General features: G+C 45.5%; 1 protein-coding gene across 2 annotated transcripts in view; it reads right to left on the bottom strand.

The window, feature by feature from the left end:
* Positions 1 to 14,984, bottom strand: part of SRPK1 (SRSF protein kinase 1) — a 28,231-nt gene extending 13,247 nt beyond the window's left edge. The window contains exons 1-4 of one of the 2 annotated variants that reach the window (XM_075722410.1): positions 14,955 to 14,984; positions 14,786 to 14,846; positions 2,310 to 2,428; positions 426 to 534 (exon numbers count right to left, since the gene is read on the bottom strand). In XM_075722410.1, coding sequence (XP_075578525.1) covers positions 426 to 534; positions 2,310 to 2,428; positions 14,786 to 14,846; positions 14,955 to 14,967 — 302 coding nt within the window. In that variant the 5' untranslated portion in view covers positions 14,968 to 14,984. Of the gene's footprint in view, positions 1 to 425; positions 535 to 2,309; positions 2,429 to 5,848; positions 6,031 to 14,785; positions 14,847 to 14,954 lie in introns of those variants that run through there. The other variant, XM_075722411.1, reaches the window with a different exon arrangement.
* Positions 14,985 to 19,436: the final 4,452 nt, after the last annotated feature.

Here is a 19,436-nt window from a genome sequence, read left to right as displayed (position 1 = left end):
ACACATGGTAAGTAAATTGGAGACTGTTAACACTCATACAAAGAACTTAATTCTCTAGGATTATCCTAATTCTTCTGCGTATAAGAGAGCTTTTTATTTAAGGCATCATGGAAAAATAAGGTTTAAGCACTTATGAAGATTGTCTTTGGGTCTCTTTTTATAAAACATCCATGTTAGTAATTTCTCACAAAACGAAAAAATACTTCAGAGACTGCTGAACACAAGAGTACTCTTTCCACATACATGGTTTTTCCTGTTAATTTCCTCCCGCACATTTGCATGCACAATATAAAAAGAAACTTCTGTGTCAGGATGTGGACAGCTATGTTTTGTTTTTATCTAAAACTAAAAAGAGGCTTTCTGATCATGTTTGTGCAATGCCGTACATTCCTGCCAGAAACATGAGCTAGAACAGAAAGACTTACTGGATATCCCAAGCTAGCCACACAGTGGAGAAGTGGCCCCATCCAAGCTTCCGAATCACATGGTATCGTCCATTAAAGAGATCTCCTATTTTCACAAGGTGATAACCACCTAGAAAAACAGTGGGAAGTTTATATATCAAGAGATCACGCAAGTGCTGAAGGGCAGGTAGGTGGAACAAGCATCACAACTTGAGGCAGACACATAAGTTTAAATTTTTAATCATATAAACAAATGCAAATGTTTCTCTAATTGGATCTTCCTAAAACAGATATACAGTATGTTAGAGGAAGAGCTGTGAACAACCCTCTAGTTGATTGAAAAGTATCTTTTTGATATAATTGAACTAGAATGACTGATTTTTCCTCCTTTTCATTGTAGGTCATCACTGTAGCATCACAAAAAGATTATTTTTTCAGTGAAAGCACCTGAAGTCTACTAGGCTGACGACCTTTGGAAAACATAGCTTAGGATGTTCAGTAACAGAATCTTACAGCTAAATATCAACATTGCTTTTGCATGCTTATCCCCGTAACGTGAAAGAGTACTGCACCAAGATCCCAACGGAGTTTCCCTTGCAACTGCTTTCCTGACCGAAACGCACTTTGCTGTTTAACATCACCACTGAAAATAGGAAAGTCTCCTCCCCGTACCCCTAGTATCTCTCAGCTGCTGACTACGTAGGAGGATTCCATGATGGAAGCGAAGACATGAAAAGCCAAAGACACAAGGGAACTGGCAGAAAACAGAACTTAGAGGATAATCTGTAATTGTTAAGGCATAATTTTTTGCCAGAACCTGGAATTACATCTTAGATTCCAGGTGCTTACTATTCAGTTGTGGTCAGCAAATACCACCCATGAAATGCATGCTTTGCCAGGAAGATTCATCTCTCGATTGACTGGTTCGCAAACAGGGCATAGAATTGCTATCCATTACTTCATTAGCTCAAGCAGCAGAAGTCCCTCTTCTTCACTTAAAGATCTCAGTTACAACAGTGACAGCCGCACCGATTGCCAATTCACACAATGGCTTTCTTCTTCCCACTTGCTTTACAACAAGATCCCACAAATACTTGGATAGCATGCTAAAAGCAATGCAAATGCTTTGAAGTAAAGCGCTGAAGTGCAAGAAACGTTGCAACTGAGGTTCCCTGTGCTATTTCTACTTCGCATTTTTTTATACACATATATGGCATGTTACATGCTTCTCCCTCTGTCTTACTTAATATATACAATAAATAGCATCACAGAAGTAGTCTTACAAAGCGCTTGGAGGTGGGGGCTCACATTCAAGCTTCAACTAATCCATCAGTTGAATTTGTATGATCAGTGTTCTGCCTTTTTTTAAATATTTGCTATGTTAAAAAGCCAGCCTGACCCTTTTGATACTGAATTATACACTGTGGCATTTCCATTCGCTCTGTATTTAGTTTCTACTCTGAGAAAGTGGAAGACTATATTTGCAGACACAGTTATCTGAAGAATGGATACTAAGATGATGATCTTCAAAAGAAAACAGTGAAGAATTTGAAACTAATTTGAAGGATTTGAAAGTGTCTTTCTTCTGATGAAAAGCAAAAAGAAACTGAATGCCTACTTGCTTTTACCAATTTTGAAAGCCCTCTGGCACAGAGGAAAAGCTAACAGCTTTAAACACATGCATTAAAAACAGCTCTCCAACCCAAATCTTGACTGATAATGAAGGGAACCTTGGAGAACAGTTTCTCTATTTCAGGTTAGCTTGAAAAAATATTATCGTCATGCAGTTTCAAAAGACACCTAAAGTAAGAGGGAGTCTCTCTTCATTCTCTATAGCAGATGGGAAATCGAGGGAATTTCTCGATTACATTGAAAATCTTGCACCTTAAACAGACAAGTTCTCACCTTTACAGTAATCATTCGGATCCTCTTGTTCATCGTCATCTGATCCCAGGATTTCTTCCTCCTGCTCCGGAAGGTCATTCTCTGAATGAGCAGCAGGGCCCCGATGCTGAGTGTCAGGTCTGAAAGAGAACACACTGCATGTCTCACACATGTTACTCGTCAGTGCAGTAGCTTTGATTTCACATGAGGAATTGCTGATAATGGAGGAGATGCAATATTCAGCCTTCAGAAAAACGATTTTCACATTTAAATGCTTTTACTCCTAAGCTAGTACCAAGGTAGGTAGAAACAATTTTTCATATACTAGTGAGAAATACAACTTAATGCCCTAGATTCACTTTTATAGTGGAAGAACAAAAAAGCCAGACAAGAGAGCAAGTTAAAAGCTTAGTGAGCCCACCAAAATCTTAAGTCTTTTTGAACCCCTTTTCAACCTTTCATTCAGTGAGGACTTTTCTAAAGCAAATTTATGTTTTCAGATGTTACCTCATATGCAACCTGAAGATTTAAATGTTGATGAATGTTATTTTAAAGACTAACATCAATTAGTTCTTACTCCTTTGGAAAAAATAAAAAATTAAACCAGTGTTTTAGAACTTGTGCCCTTTGTCCCTTTCACCTTCGAGATCAAACGAACATTCAACAATCCTTCTTCTAACACTTTAGAACTCTAAAATCCCTAATATTGCCCTTGATTGCTCCTGTTCTCATGTGGCAGGCTGTATTTCTCGTTTGTCTCTTCACTGAAGGTCTGAAGTTTGTTACAGTTGTCTGAACTAAGCAAAGTGGGAGTATGCAGAGCAGATGTTCTGTAAACCCTTCCGAGAGCTTGTGATTGCAGAGGGATTGAAATCCGGCACCGAGGTGGTATTTTTTTTTTCCCCACTCCTACATTCATAAATAAAAACACTAATTTTGTGTGTTTAACTTTTCACCAAATGTGTTACTCTAAGTTCCTGCTTGTGAAGATCACGTTGGCAAAGGCCACCTCATTGCTCTCACGTGTTTCAGCTGCGTTCGGGTTCCCCAAGCTAAAACATATTGCTGTCTCCCCTGTGCCCCAGCTCCTTCATGGCAGCACACCGCCTGCAGCCAAACAGCTCATGAAATGATAATACTAAAACAGGTAAGTTATTTACTTTGCAAAGCATTACAGGGAACGGTTAAATGCCTACAAAGTTTAATCTTCAATATCCTTTTGTACAAAGCAAGCATTTATAATGAAAACAATGCCTAGAGCCCATTTGCATTGGCAAGGTTTAATGGCCAAGTACTGCAGGGTATCAACATGAAGCTTTCTTTTCTTAGAAGTATGAGATATTAAAAAAAGCTGGAGTTGTCCAAAGAGGTGGGCAACAAATTTCATTACAGCAATGACATACAATCATGAGATAACATTCTTTACAGTGAGCTTCCTCGTCAGTGTGACTTAGCAGAAGTTTCTTGTATTGAAACTATTGTCCCAGTGAAGCAGCAGATACAACTGATGCCTTCCACCACATTTCAAATTCGACTCATTTTGCTCAAAGGAGTAACTGCCAAGACAGCCACTGGTTACGCCAGCGGATATGCTAATGCACGTGGGCTTTCGGATGCAGTTTTTAGAGCTTGTAACTGAGTTGGAGTCCTGTGCGTCATACCATGTCCATACTAATTAATCTCAATCCATGGGACAAATTTGATATTTCAATTTTGAGTAGTTATACAGCAGAATGAATGTTCAGCATTTGTCTACTATACTTGCATTCTGCTGAGACTTCACACATTAAATACATTACTACACATTAAAACTACAGCCATCTTAAATACCTGCGGAGCATAAAAAGGAGGAAATCACACATTCTGCCATTTACAATCTGGAACTGAAGTTCATTAAAGCAAAGAGGAGCTACAAAGGTCATCCTGGGCACAACCAAACCACACATTTACTTCCAGTCTGTTGTCAGAGCTGGTAAGTCCTGCTGATTTTTTAATTCCGGAAGAGATAAGCAACACAGATTAGTAGTCCCAAACCATAAAACAAGACTGCCAGACAGCCCAATCCACTGCTGCCAGGCTAATGAGACATTTATTAACAACCCCATAGCTTGATCCAGCCCAAGATATTTAGTATTTAGACTTTTTCCCTGCCGTGAGCCACAGAATTACAAGTCAAGGGTGGAAAGAAGGAAACCGGATGGAGTGTGGGTTGGAGGTCAAAAAGCTACTTTAAAATTGCTGTATTCCTTTGGGGACAACTGAGCTATGAATAATCATAGACTATCCCCAAAACTAAGAGCAGGTAGCAAAGGCAAGAAAGGGCCATGGACAGAATGGCTGAAGGGGAGACTGGATGCTCATATATAACAAATCCTATAGACAGGGTAAAGAGAACCAGGACACAGAACTGGGTAGAAAGGCAAATTTAAGCCCAGTAGCCACACCCATAGCGTAAGTAGAGTAATTCTCCCCAATGCTGTTTCAAGGTTTTTCACTTTTGTAACTGCACAAGATATAGGGGATTAGAACGGATTCAAAAGAAAATTCATCTTAAGAACCACCGATGCAGACAGAAACATCATGCCATTCTGCAGTCCCAATGCTTTTCAATAATAGTCATTTCACGCATCAAGGAGGAAGTTACTGGAAGCACTAAACCCCATTCTCTTGGCAGCTTTCTGCACCCCTAAGAAGGGGCTGACGAATCATGCTGCTGACAGCCTCGTACACGACACGCCCTGTAGTCTGCATCTGAGTCTGTCCTGGGGATCCAAAAGCATTTCACTTCTATATTTTAATCTATTATACCAACTAATGTGACAGTGAGCCGTATTCAGGTCACATACGTTTCTACAGTGCTATTTCCTTTATGAAATCACCTCCAAAACACATTTCATTCCTTTGCCTTCCTGCAAAAATTCATTAGATGTTATTACATCCTACCACCTTCTTCCCCCAAAGTGACCACGTCAACTGCAGATACAGACCGAGAGACTTAATCAGCGCAGAGAATGTATTAATACCAAAGAAAAACTGATATACAAAACCACAACCCTCATCCGCCTGCTTCGCTCACACAGACAGTACTCTAGAAGGCACAAAAGGCTGCTAAAGACAGCAGAAAAATCCATACTCGGCATTTAAAGATGACAGCTGAAACAGCTGTCAGCAACGTTGCAAAATGCAGATAAAATATATAAAGAGCCTATAAAAAAAATGGTTAATGGCTTACACAAAAATCAAGCGTTCTAGGGTACTTTTCTTTATAGCCACCTCTGTTCTACTTAAGAACACCTTGATCACCTTTTACTTTTGCTCCCTCAATGTGCTAATTAATCACCAGAATTAAGTGGATTTGCAGAGTCTCTCTACAACCATATAGCAATATTTTACTTAAGGAAAACAATGTGGAACAGCAATGCTAAGGCAATATGCTAGATCTTTTACGGAATTCGTGTGAATCCACATCTAGAGACCCTCCCAAAAGTCCTTATTCTCTCAGGAATGCCCAAAGAACTGCAAATTCACCAGACAAAAAAAAAAAAAAGAGGGTAACCTACCTGCATGAAGCACGGCCTCCCATTGATAAAGATATTCCCGAAGACAGGCCAATAGTTTTCGAAAGAGCCATTAAAAATCAGATGCCACACTGTTCAGGAAGCAGGGGGACATCAACGGCAGGCGGAGGGGCTGGTTCTTCTCGAACGCAGCACAGCTTTGTGCAAGAGTGAGGGAGAAGAGGGATTTGCCTCCACCACCTAGCTGCAGATGCACAGCACTGCATTGCAGGTGAAGGGCCTTGCAGCAAGGCTGGGGGCTGCTCTCAGATGCTCTTCCTGCAAATTCAGTCATGTTAGGGGCTGAGCATAAACAGATTCATCTCATTCTCTTGATGTTTACCTGTCTCAATCTTCCCTCTAATGAAATCAGAAATTCACTCAGATACCTTGTTTCATCTTCCTGAACAAGCCGGTTTTATTTGCCTATTCAATAGTCCACTGGATTCAAAGCTCGGATGAAGACAAGGATCATGGTAATTGCCGACAGTCCAACCCTTTTGATACAGAAATGCCAGCACAATCACACAGGAGAGAAAGGGCGTTCAAAGTAAAAATAAATTTTCTGAAGTAATTCCAAACCTCCCCATCCCAGAGTTACAAGAAAAACTTACCCTTTATGCTTAAAAGTAACAAAAAAGCAGGAGTCAAATCTTCTTTAAAAAGGTGAACTGAGTGTTTTTCACAGCAGCAGGCACTTAACATCGTCCTCTGACGATGTAGAATTACCAGCCATTTCCTGTGCCTGTTTATCCTGCTGGTTTATGTAAGTGACAGGGGAAACAAGTCAGCAACAACGTGACATAGCAAGTAATAACGTAGAGATTTTTCTCTGCCACGGAGGAGTGTTTATTAGTGAAAGACACTCTGAAGCTAGCTCTGCAGTTTTAAACCAAGAGGTTTAAGAAGTGGATTCATCTGATTGCATATCTAAGCCACTTTCACCTTAAAAGCTCACTGAAGTCTGAACATCCTTTTAGCAAGTTTAGCATTGGCAAACCTCTTCATATTAGAAGAGGTTTGCATGCTAACAGCATGCAAAATTTTCCACTGTAGACAAGATTTTGCTCCACATTCATCGAATAGATCACCCAACAACTCTGCTCACCTCTGCAACGCATAGCAGGGACAGTAACAGTTATTTGCAGGAACTAAGATTTCAGTCACTCACTTGTTCCTTACAAAAGGTGTTCAAAGAGTTTGGAAAAAACACTTTTGTACTCTCTTGCCAGCTTCCCATAGAATCACTTATCTGGTCTGCACACTAAAAATAAGGTAAAAAATGATTAAGAAGCCTCGATCGCACAATGTGTGTTCTTACAGATTTGCGCCGAGGTAGACCCAACAGCATCAGGAGGGTGAGAAGACGGGAGGCCACGGTCATGCCCGTTAGCGCAGGCAGAGCGATGAAAAAGCAGCGTTCTCTGTGGACTGGCACCAGCACAGGCTCCTTCGCTGTTCTCTATAAATTACTGGGCAAGCCATCGCAACAGCCAAGTCTCCACATGGAACTTCGCCATCAAAACTCAGAACTTGTCTTCTCCATCCCGATAACTTACATCACAAAACGCTTGAAAAGAGGTGTTTGGTTCTCCTATTTAAGAGCATTAAGAGCAACTTCTTCAAAGATCTATTTTGTACAGGAAATAAGTATTTTTCCTTGTCCCATAACAGCAGAAATACTGTCCATGCTACCTATCTACCTGCTCTGAAGAGATACAAAAGCTGACCCCTTCCACCTTCAAGCGAGGAAGGCAGCATACATTTAACCCAAATCACTTTTGTCACACCTATCAACCTTACATATGTGCAAACAGAAAAGATACTCTCCTCACTCCTCTTCACCTCAGTTTGCCATTCCCTTGATATTGCAGAGATGACGCCCGTCTGTGGGAAACCAAAGACAATTGCTTTCCTAAATGATTTTTAAGCTGCCTGCAGCACAATCTCTATACTGTCATCCCTTATTTGCGAGCTCAAATTACACACATGAAACATCCCCAAACAGAATTCAATTCACCGAACGTAAGGCTAATGACAAATGCAGCTCATACTGTAGGAGACGCAGGTAAGAGTACTCTAACACACCCCCAGACTCTCGCTGAAGGAAGCGTTGCTTTCCACCTCAGCCATCCAGCCAACCATTTCCAGGGCTGTACGCCCACGGCAGCGAGATCTCGCTTCAAGTGCTGTTAAGGATTCCTTGTTTTCATTTGGGGAAGAGGAAAAGAAAGCTCCATATGGCATGGTGAAAAGCCAGGATTTAAAACCTCTCTCCCGTTTTCACATCCATGCATCAAGACAATGTATCTTTAAGGGAAGTACGCTTGCCAGCCTGCGTGTCACTACTATTTCTTAGCATGCCTGCAATTTCAAGATCACGTTAAGGCACTGTCGTGGTTCAACCCCAGCCGGCAACTAAGCCCCACGCAGCCGCTTGCTCGCTCCCCCCCCGCGGGACGGGGGAGAGAATCTGAAGAGTAAAGTGAGAAAACTCGTGGGTTGAGCTAAAGACAGTTTAGTAGGTAAAGCAAAAGCCGCACATGCAAGCAAAGCTAAACAAGGAATTCACTCCTTCCCATGGGCAGGCAGATGCTCGGCCATCTCCAGGAAAGCCGGGCTCCATCCCACGTAACGGTGACTTGGGCAGACAAAGGCCATCACTGCGAACGTCCCCCCCTTCCTCCTCCTCCCCCCAGCTCCGTGTGCCGAGCACGACGCCGTGCGGTGTGGGGCATCCCTGGGGTCAGCTGGGCTCCGCTGGCCCGGCCGTGTCCCCTCCCAGCTCCCCGTGCCCCCAGCCTGCTCGCTGCTGGGGCGGGGGGCGGAAAAGGCCTTGGCTCTGCGTAAGCGCTGCTCAGCAGTAACGAAAACATCCCCGTGTTATCAGCGCTGTCTGCAGCACAAATCCAAAACACAGCCCCATACTGGCTACCGTGGAGAAAATTAATTCTACCCCAGCCAAAACCAGCACAGGCACATCTAGTCAGAGAGACTGCTTCTGGTGCCAGCCTCCAACATGCTTACATGCAGACCTGCTGGCAAACCTAGCATTTGATAAATACGGTCACTATTTAGACTCAAACTTTCAGTATGAATTCAGGTCTGAAATTATAAAAGTACTTTCCTGCTTGTATACACTTTACCCTTCTGCTCAAGAAATTTTTTAGTATTTGAGGGGACTTAGGGGAATTATAAATCACAGATTGCGGGGACCTACAAGTCTAGAATCTACATTATTTTGTGATTAACACAGTTTATTCACTCTTCCATCCCTATTTTTCTGAATAAAGAATTGGCATTTTCTGCCAGCATGGCAGATCCACAGTACTTGCTGCTGTAGCCATTCCAGAGCTACCGGAATACCATTGCTGAGAACTCAGGAGGACTGGAGATGGTCTAACACTTAGTTTTGAAAGAACAGCACTCAGAGGCACCAAGGGATATTTTTGTTTAGCAGATCTGTGGGAGTTCAGTGTGAAGATAAGTAATAATGAATTTCACATGAGAACAGTACTAATGCACAAATAACAGAGGCAATCAAGCTTCTTGCTCCCCATACCCACTCACCCACACAAGCACTTAACAAGCTGTTTGTAGAACCGTCTGCTATTCCAGCTATTACAAACCAAGGGACTTCCATGGAAACCAGCAGATCCTCAGTTGTGTCCTGTCACAGTCTGATAATCACTTCTGTATTTGAATGAAAAAAATTCCGTGGGCGACGCATTCTGACTCTACCTCAAATCTATATTCAAAATACTTACAAAAGATGTAGCCCTGGTACTAATTATGAAAGACAAGTGAGGAAAACATAATCCAAGATCCTGATCCCAGACAAAGTTTTGAAGAAGGAAGTTGAGGAAGAACTTAAGAGGGCTGTCAGAACTCCAGGGCTCCTCAAAGACAGCAGGAAAGTGATACAAGCAAGACATGCAATAACAAACTGGAAAGTACCAGACTCCACTAGGAATCTTCTGCTCCCCAGACTGCACAGATGGAAAAATTACCAACTTCCTCGCCTCTCTTCATAGTAATTCTATTGAGGAGGAAGAAAGAAGTGAGGCTTCACTGCACGTCAAGAGTCTGGCCAGAAAATTACAGATAACTGTAAACCAGCTTCTTGAAAATATAGAATATCGCATGCATTTGGGAAAAGGGAGAAGCAGCAAGACAGCAGTACTGTACCAACTCAGCTCTGCCATTGCCCTCACTCCAGGAGTAGAGGGAGCTGGACGAACTACTGACAGTCCTGTGAAAAAGTACCTCCCACTCAGTAGAGCCTGTAAGAAAGGATTAAATAAATTCACCAGTGCATACAGAATTAGAAGTACTTCAGACCATGTACATTTTTCAGAACAAGCCACATACTGTAACTGTATGGCTGCCACTACCTTTGTAGTTATTCACGCTTACAGCAATAAAATGTTCTGCTCTGAAGCACAATCAGTTCAGCACCCCTTCCACAGAACCCTTGGTTTTGTGCATGAGTAGGCCAACTTTTCCTGAGACATAGATTGCTGAAGCAAGACACTGGACTTGATGAAGCAGTATTATCATCTGGGCCTGCCCATCTGTAGATGGGTATTCTCATACAGACCTATAACACACTTATTTTCTCCATTTCAGAGAAAACAAGCTATAAAACAGAACTGTTTGTTCAGTTTCTTGTCCGTTTCTCTAACTGCTTTGAATCTGGATGCTTTTTGTAGCCTGGTTTTTAAACTCTGGATCTTAAGCTCAGCAGTAACCTAAAGAGTAATTTTTTCCTAGGACAAAGAGAACGGTTTGAACTTCTAAGGGTTTGCAACATACAACGTCGACAGAAAAAAAAAGCCACAGCATTTTACTGGCAATTATGGTCTAACAGTCACAAGCGCCTGATTCCATTACAAATTACCAGAGCCATTGGTAAAGTACATCTATATTTGTATTTTAGTTCAAATAGAAGCTTGTATTTTCAAACAGAAGCCTAGTTTTGAAGTAACTACCAGATCTTCCTCACATATCGGGCTTTCGTTCACACAGCACAACAGTCTCGCAGCACAGGAAATGAATCTCTTTCAAATGAAACCATGTAGACGGCATGCTCCAGCATCACTTCAGCCAGGAATGGACGTTCTCTCCACACTAGAGCTAACTCCAAGCAACATTCCCCTCCAAACAGCATGCGGAGCCTTCAAAAATCAAGCTTGTAATCTCCTGTGAGCCTGCACTGCTTCCTAAACAGACGCTACCTTACTGCACCGAGGCGTTGCAAGTACGCACGTGGCCTGGTCTGCGCTCTGGGACCTGCAAAGCAAGCAGCAGCCACCTCGTGGTGGATAAAGGCTGAACTCTTGGGACGCCCATCGCGCCTTCCTCCTGCCGAGCTCACGGACATCCCCATCCAACACAGCTCGTGAAACACCAGAACACAGGAATTCTGTTTTCAGTTCCCTAGAAGTCATAGGGAAAAAAAACCAGCACAAGAACTGCTCCCAGGAAAGCACCGTCCAGCTCCTCCACCTTCCTCAGGACCAGTGCGAATATTACGCCCGACACATTTGTCTACCAATGCTGAACTCCAAAGATACTAGTGACTGCTTCAAACAAAGAACTGCAAAAATCTTCTGCATTTTTGACAATTGGGCAAAAATAACTACCTGAATGCATCTCACCGGATACTGCTGTCTGAAGAGTTTACAGTCTAAGCTAAAATTCTAGTAAGAAAAACAGTTGTAAGCCTACAAGCTCCTTTTTTAAAGACAGGCTTTTTTGAGTGCCTTTGGGAATCAACTGACTGTTAGTGCCAGAGATGTTTGCACCTCATAAAATGATAAAATTAATACATCACATACTTCCCAGATAGCTTTCAGCAAAACTGTCTTTTGGCAGCAACACACACTGCAGTAGCCTACGTACCAAACTCCCTATGTTTTATTAGCAACTAAGCTTTGACACATGTATTTCCTGACATATTCTTAGTATTAAGGAAAAGGCCAAGCAGAAGCTTGCCTCATTTTCTAAAAATAGCTTAAAGCAATTTTTATTCCAATTACTTGCCTTTTTGATGGAAAAGACTGAGATAAGAAGGAACTGAAATCAACGGTTCACTCAAGGCCACAAAGCAACCCAGCGATAGTCAACATTAGAACTCAGGATCTCCCTGTATCTAGCCTTGCTTTTTGTCCCTCCACGGCATTCAGCTGTCACTCTCCCTGTCCTTCCTCCTCCTCAATTCTCAGGGAAACAGGAGCTGGGCAAAGGTAGACAGCCACAATATTCTTCCAACTCCACAATGGCGGACACGGGACCGATGAGCAGGCTAGGCAAGTAGGAGCCTCCTAAGCAAAGACTAGAGACAGCTGGTTTAATGATTCTTCCAGACTACCAAAATATTTGGGGTAGTTTTACTGGAGTGGGAAGACACAGGTACCTCACCTTCATATTCCCAAGAAGCTTTGCCTGCTCTCTTTCTGCAGAAGAGTCTGGTAGGATAAAGGCACTCAATCCTTCACTGATACCAATAAAACTTTCAAGATGGGAAGGATGGGAAGAAATAGGAACATCCTGAATTTGCAGAAAATGAAGAACTTGGTTGACCTTCCCATAAAAAAAAAAAATCTTATACATGGAACCGCAAATCAGTATTTACAAGGGTTTTCTGTAAATAACCAGTTTAGGCTGGTCTTGTCTGAACCTAAATAGCAGCAATTTTAACAACTGAATGACGAAAAAAAGGGGTAACTTTCCAGTTTTGTACTATACACAGTCCATTTTGATTATTTTAACCTTTCCTGTGTGGTTTTTTTTCTTATTTTTAACCAGACTGGGTTGACAGGAAAACTTAAAGCAGGTATAGTTCATTGCTAAAGTGAAAGGTATTTTGAATTGCTTTAAATCCCTTCAGAACATTCTCTGCATTTTTATACTTACCCACAAGAAGATAATTCCTAATACTTACCAACCTTAACCTTTTAAAATCACTTGTTTCATGCTTTTTACTGCCCTTCATATAGAAAACATTACATGTGTGTGATCTAACCAACTACCATGGAACATCTTAAAGGTCTTTTCCAACCTAAATGATTCTATGATTAGATGTTAAAAGGACATTCCATGTGGTTTCAAGTTTAGATTTTATGGAAAAAGTCTTGCAACAACCCAATCAAGCTTATTTTAGAAGATTTAACTAGAGCAGCTTTGTATTTAAATAGCATAAATGTCGTGGAACTGCACCTAGAGTTAGAGGCTGACGCTGGGTTCTTTTTGTTGTACAACATAAAGCATAAAGTACATGCGAGTTTCTTTAATTTCTGAGGCAGAAAACCTACGGTACCAGAAAACAGAGTTGAAGCGTGTAGTTTAAGATGATAAACACAGCATTTTACAAATAGTATGGTTCTCCACTCAAATCAAGGTTAGTGGAAAAATCAACAGCTAACCAGCAGTGCAGTTAACCTGTTCTGGCTACGTGGTTAAAAAGGAGTTTTTATAAAAACATGCCAGCACTGAAAGTTACCATTTAGCAACCTCAGAATTTACACAGAAATCAGTCTTTCCAACTGCAACTGTGGACTCAATTGGCAGTCAGTATTGTTTGTCTGCAGCTGGACAAGAAAAAAAAAAGAGTAACAGGTACAGAATTAGGTATAGAATTAAACAATGGATTATTCATTCAGAAATTAGGATGCAGATAATACTACAGAAAGAGGAGAGCTCTTCAAAAATTGTCCTAATGCTGTCTTCAAGAAATAGCAAGAACATGTGCAAAACAATGTGGAAACATACTGCACATCTCCCAAAGAGTTTAGTTCATGCTCTTCACCCCTCAGCAGCCCCATCTCAAACCAACTGAACCTTTGCTGCAGACAACCAGAACATTTTTTTTAAATCCCTGTGATTTGTCTGAGGAAGTGACTAAGAAAGCGTTACTCCAGGCCTAACGAAAAACCCCTCCACCTCCCACCCCCAGAGCCTTACTTACTAAATACCTTTGGTTCCTAGGGCACCATCGAGTATAAAACCTCCTGAGGTACCGGAGATTTTACACAAATAAGCAGCATTTTACCGAGCACACAGAACCGGCTCCAGGATTTACATCACCTTTCACCAGAAAGGAATCCATGAGCAGCACTGAATGCAGCACTTAATGCAGTCTGGTGGGAGCCATTGTTTAGTATTTACTCGAGATCTTTTAATTTTTATATCTGCATGCAAAAATTCACCACATATAAAGACTTGTGAAATTCCTGTGGTAGGAGAGAAGCCACACGAGAGCATCAAAGTTGGAAGAAGAAGGAAACAACGCATCACAGCGTTCTTAGGGCAAGATTGGGGGGGGGAAAAAAAAAAAAAGCGGGGGGGGGGGGGGGAGAAGAGGGGCAAGAGAAGCTGGTTACTAAACCAGCAGTTACTGAAGTGCTCCGGAGAGGAGAGGGGACGCCAGGAACCCCCCGGGTACAGCCCGGGGCCGAGGGAAGGAGCCTGCGAGGAGGGAGCAGGACACGAAGCGGGGCAGCAGGACGGCAGCTCCCCCATCCCGCTTCGGGGCAGGGGCCGGGCAGGCAGAGCCTCCTCACACGCCACGGGCGGCCCCGCTCCGCCGGCCGCAGCCCGCCAAAGAACCCGCGACCGGGCAGGGCGAGGAACCGTGAGGTCCTGGGGAAACCCAGCCCCGGCGGAGAGCAGGGAGGCAAAACCCGCCGCCCCGGGCCACCAGCCGCGCCGGCTCCCTGCCTGTGCGGCGAAACGTGCCTCCAAGTAAACCGGCGTTAAAAACCCGTCCAGCCCGAGGGGGCTGCACGCTCCTCCGCCCCGGGAGCGCCCGGCTCCCGCCTGGGCTCGGCAGCCCCCTCCCCGCGGGGAGGAACAAAGGGGCGGCGGTACCGGCGGGAGGCAGCGCCGGGGCCCGGCGGCGGGAGCTGCCGCCTGAGGGGAGCCGGGGGCCGCACTTACTTCCTCTGGGCCTTGTCCTTCTTGGCTTTGGTCCGCTTCTTTCGGGCCTGCAGCGCCAGCACTGAGGGAGAGAAGGGGGGGGGGGGGACGACAGGCGTGAGGGGCGGCGGGCGCGGGGGGGGCACCGCCCCGGCGGGGGGGGAGGTGGGGGGGCGCGCGCGGCGCTCACCTTTCCGCTCCATGGCCGCCAGCGCCGCGAGCCGCGGCTGCCCCGCGCGCCTGCGCGCTGCTCCCGCCCCCCCCCCGCGCCGGGCCTGGCCGCGCCGGGCGGAGCATGCGCGGCTCGGGCCCTTTCGCGCGCCACCCGGCGGCCTCGCTCTCGCCCTGGCTGCCGCTGGAGGGCGAGCTGCCGGGGGAAGAAGCCCCGCCTCCCCGCTGCCGGCCACGCCCCCGCCCGCCCTCCGCGCGAGGCGCCGGCGCCGGCGCCGGCCCCGGCCCCGGCAGCGGCATGGCGGGCGGCGCGTGCGCGGCGGCGGCGTCTGAGCGTCGGACGCCGCGCGCGTTGACGCGAGCCCCGCGGCTGTGACGTCGGCGCCGCGCGTGTGACGGCCGCCCGGGAATCTCGTCCGGCGGCCCCGCCGCGGGGGAGAGCAGCGCCGGGCGCAGCGCCCGCCGGGACAGCGGGGCGGGCAGGCGCGGCCCACCGGGTCGCCACGCCGCGAGTTGCGCGGCCCGGAAAGGCACCGGGCACCCCTCCCCCCCCCGCGGGGAGCCGGGGCAGGGGGGCGCAGCCTCGGGGCGCGCCTGCGGGCGGGAACAGCCCGGCCTCCCGCGCGCCTCGCCCGCCCCCCCCCAGGGCGAAAGCGCTGCCTTGCAGACACCGGGAAGCGGCGTGCCCCTCGCCGTCAGAGATTCTTCATATTAACTTAATTATTTAATCATCACCATGAAAAAAAATAAATTTTTTTTGGCTACTGGGCCATTCGGGCCTCCCACTGTAAGCGCTGAGCAAACGCGTTGTAGCGTAGTTCTGTGTTCACCTTAGGACTTGGGCAAGTCCTGTTCCCATCTGCAGTTCTGCTTAACGCTGTCTGGCTCCCAAAACCAGCTCCGTGCCGAGCGCGTTACCTATCCCATCGGGTTGCTGTCGGGGATCCTCACCCCGTGCAGCTCCCGGTGCCCGTTCCGGCCGGGAAGCCGGCGGAGGGAGTCCCGGCCGTCGGCTGCGACCGGAGCACGGGACGCGTCTGCTCTGCTTTTCGTTTCTAGGACGCGGCATTATAAAGCGTGCCTGAGAGCAGGGCCCTTTGGCAGCAGATTATAAATATTTTCATGGAAAGGTCCGTGCAACCTGGAAGACAGAAAAATCCTTTTCATAATTGGTAGTTGTTGCTTTATTACTCGCTACAAGCATGAGATGTTTATAGTACATCTCTGTCCTGCAAAGAGCTTTAAGTGAGAAACTGCAGCATGAGGTTTTGTGACGATAATGCAACAGAGAGGGGCAAATTTCAGCCTTTGCACAACTACTGCGTTCAAGGCAACGCTGAGCTGAAACACCTCAAGCACGATGGAGGCCCCCCCGCTTCCATCGCACAGCAACTGCCAACCTCAAAGAAGTCACAATTTAAAAAGACCACAGAAGCTATTATAATCGCAATTTACGGGCAGCCTATCTGTCGCCCCATATTTGTAGTAAGTGGCTTGTGCAGTTGGCTCTAGCAAGGTGTGCGCTCGCACCTGCCCTGGCTGCCGCTCTGTTTCATACTTCCCTGGCCGAGGAGGGGATTCTTCACGTGAGGACATCAAAGACGGCACGTGGCCGGATTTGGAAAGCCACACAGCGAAGCAAGCGTGCGGACGGGTATCGCATTCCCTCAAACAGCAGCTGCCACCGCAGCCTGAACGAGGAGCCTCTTGCAGAGGTCACCTACAGAAGCAAGATATTACTGAGCATCTTCACTCCTGCCAAGTTTCTTTCACGACCTCCTCAGCACAAGGACACGGAGCTGTTGGAGCGGGTGCAGAGGAGGCCACAAAAATGATCTGAGGGCCGGAGCCCCTCTGCTGCGGGGCCAGGCTGAGAGAGCTGGGGGTGCTCAGCCTGGAGAGGAGGGGGCTGCGGGGAGACCTTAGTGCAGCCTTCCAGTGCTTAAAGGGGGCCTATAGGAAGGATGGGGGCAAGCTTTTTAGCAAGGCCTGTTGTGACAGGACAAGGAATAAAGGATTTAGACTAGACATAAGGAAGAAATTTTTTACACCGAGGGTGGTGAAGCACTGGCACAGGTTGCCCAGAGAGGTGGTCGGGGCCCCATCCCTGGAAACATCCCAGGCCAGGTTGGACGGGGCTGTGAGCACCCTGATCTGGTTAAAGCTGTCCCTGCTCGCTGCAGGGGGTTGGACTAGATGATCTCTAAAGGTCCCTTCCAACTCAAAACGTTCTATGATTCTGTGATACTATGGCCCTTCTAATTTGGGATAGAAAAACGCAGTCTGGAGTAGCACCCTCAAAGGTGCTGAGCCAGGCCTAAGCCAAGATACACTCACCTTTCCACAACCAGCCCGGCACTAAAGCAGAATTAATGCCCCCAAACTACGCTCGTACGTAACTGGTTTATCTGGTCCTTCCTCATAGCTCCCTGCGCAGCGTGACACACCACAGTGCATTGCCCCAAGAACTGCTTCTGCCACGCTCTGCATGACTCCTGAGGTTCCTCAGCTGCTTGATGTCTTCTGCAGCCATTTATGCACCAGAGTAATAGGTTAATAAAACGACAACAGGGTTAGGGATGGTTATATACGCTTTGCACCATCTGCAATGACAACGTGCATGGTTGGGCATCTGTATCCTCTAATTCCATGCAGCGGGAGAGCTGCCCAGGTTTCTGCAGCGCGTCCTGCTAGGAAAGCATCATGGCATCACGCTAGCTGCGAAGGATATTAAAAAGTTGCTGTGTGCACAAAACAACTGTAGTTGCTGCAACTAGGTCAGGTGAGAATGTCAAGCTGCCTACAAACACATGATTACAGACAGGCCTTTGAACTCTGACTTCTGTGGCTTTTTAGAGGTATAGGTGGAGTCCTTGGCCATAAAATACGTGCTTTGTCACTTGGCAGCCCGTGTCCGGGGATTTGTGCTTGGCTAAACACAGAAGCCTTGTGCAGGAGCAGAGTTAGGGCACCACACAGCTATAAGGGAAAAAGATCAGGATTGTCTGGACTTCCTCTCAGCAAGATACTTGTTTTGCAACATGAATACCCATAATTTGAACGCTAACATACTGACGTCTGAGTTGTCCCCTGGTGCTCAACTCTGCAGAGTCATGGGGTTAGGAAGGAAAGATTCAGAACTTTGCGGAACAAGCCAAAAAAAAAACCCCAAACCTCTTTTTAAGTTTGCAATGGAGACTTTTGATGGTGCCAACAGCTAGGAATGCCATTTCATCTTAAATCAAGGCTGCTGTAGGAGAGCCAACAGAATCTGGAAATTAGCGCTATGCTCTTCATGGGGTTTGTATTACTCTGTTTTGAACTGAGCTGAGAGGAGCTTGGCGTGAAGCCACTGTCCAAAACAATGTAGGGAAGCATATGTGGTTTGAAAATTACTCAACACCATTTCAGCTTTCAGTTTTTCCTGTCTTTCAATCCAAAAGGTACGAGGGTTCCAGGACTCAGTTTCCTCCACAGTAAGCAACTCTACACAGTAATGTTCACTAAAATCCTTTACCATTGAGGTTTACGCATGCAATACTGTGGCTTCCCTCTAGAAACTGCTTGGAAGCAATAAGAATTTAAATGAAAAAATGAAAAAAAGATTAGAAGAACTCACAGGATTACACAGTTTAATATTAATATTCCTATTAGCCATTGTATCATTGCTAAAATTTAGCAGCCAGGAGCAGCAGAATTCAGAGGAGCCACCTTGCTGTTACTGCACGTCCAGAAGCCACACAATGCCCAGCAGCAAAAATTAGAGCTGTTCACATGTTAACAAATTTAGCCCGGAGCATATGATCAGTACACAAAGGATCTGTCATTTAAATCCAAGTTTTGCCCTAAAATAGGGTCTGAATGGTGTATATACACAGTCCTGGCCACTCATCCAAAATTAATTTCACCTGCAGCTCTTCACACCCTGCAATTTGTGCCATGGGATAATCCACCAGATGAGGGCATGAAGCCTTGTGATGTGTACTGCTGGTACAGTTAAATGCTTCTGCTTTCAGTGGAATCCTAGCTCACGCCTCTGCACTGGTATTACTGCGTCAAACTCTATGGCTGATCTACAGAAAATAGAACTAAGTTGATTTTTTTCCCCAAGTGCTAGCTGTATCTAAGTCTACCATTTTCCTGGCTTTTCAGAACAAAGCAAATACATTCCTCCATTCTTCACTATTTCAATAAAGGACTACAAAACTGTGAAAAAAATACTGTATTTTTTACTGGGATTTAGTTCTGGTGGATTAGAAAGGGACTGGGGCAGAAATAATGGCTAGACACCATATTATGTTAGTGCAGACAACATCAACTTCAGCAAAGTGTTGAAAAGTAATAATAAAATGTTTTCTTCAAAGCTTCATATCATTCTAAATACATCTCCAAATAATGAAACTGCCTGCATGTAACCCATTAGAATATAGCAGATTAATTTCACTTACTAGCAAGCAATAAATATATAAGAAGTGCTAAGCTAGGACATTAAAATTTCTAC

The sequence above is a fragment of the Pelecanus crispus genome, chromosome 17, assembly GCF_030463565.1.
Source record: "Pelecanus crispus isolate bPelCri1 chromosome 17, bPelCri1.pri, whole genome shotgun sequence".
In the NCBI taxonomy this organism is placed as follows: Eukaryota; Metazoa; Chordata; class Aves; order Pelecaniformes; family Pelecanidae; genus Pelecanus; species Pelecanus crispus.
Note: the sequence above shows the minus strand (reverse complement) of the source record. Positions and strands in the feature narration are given on the sequence as shown.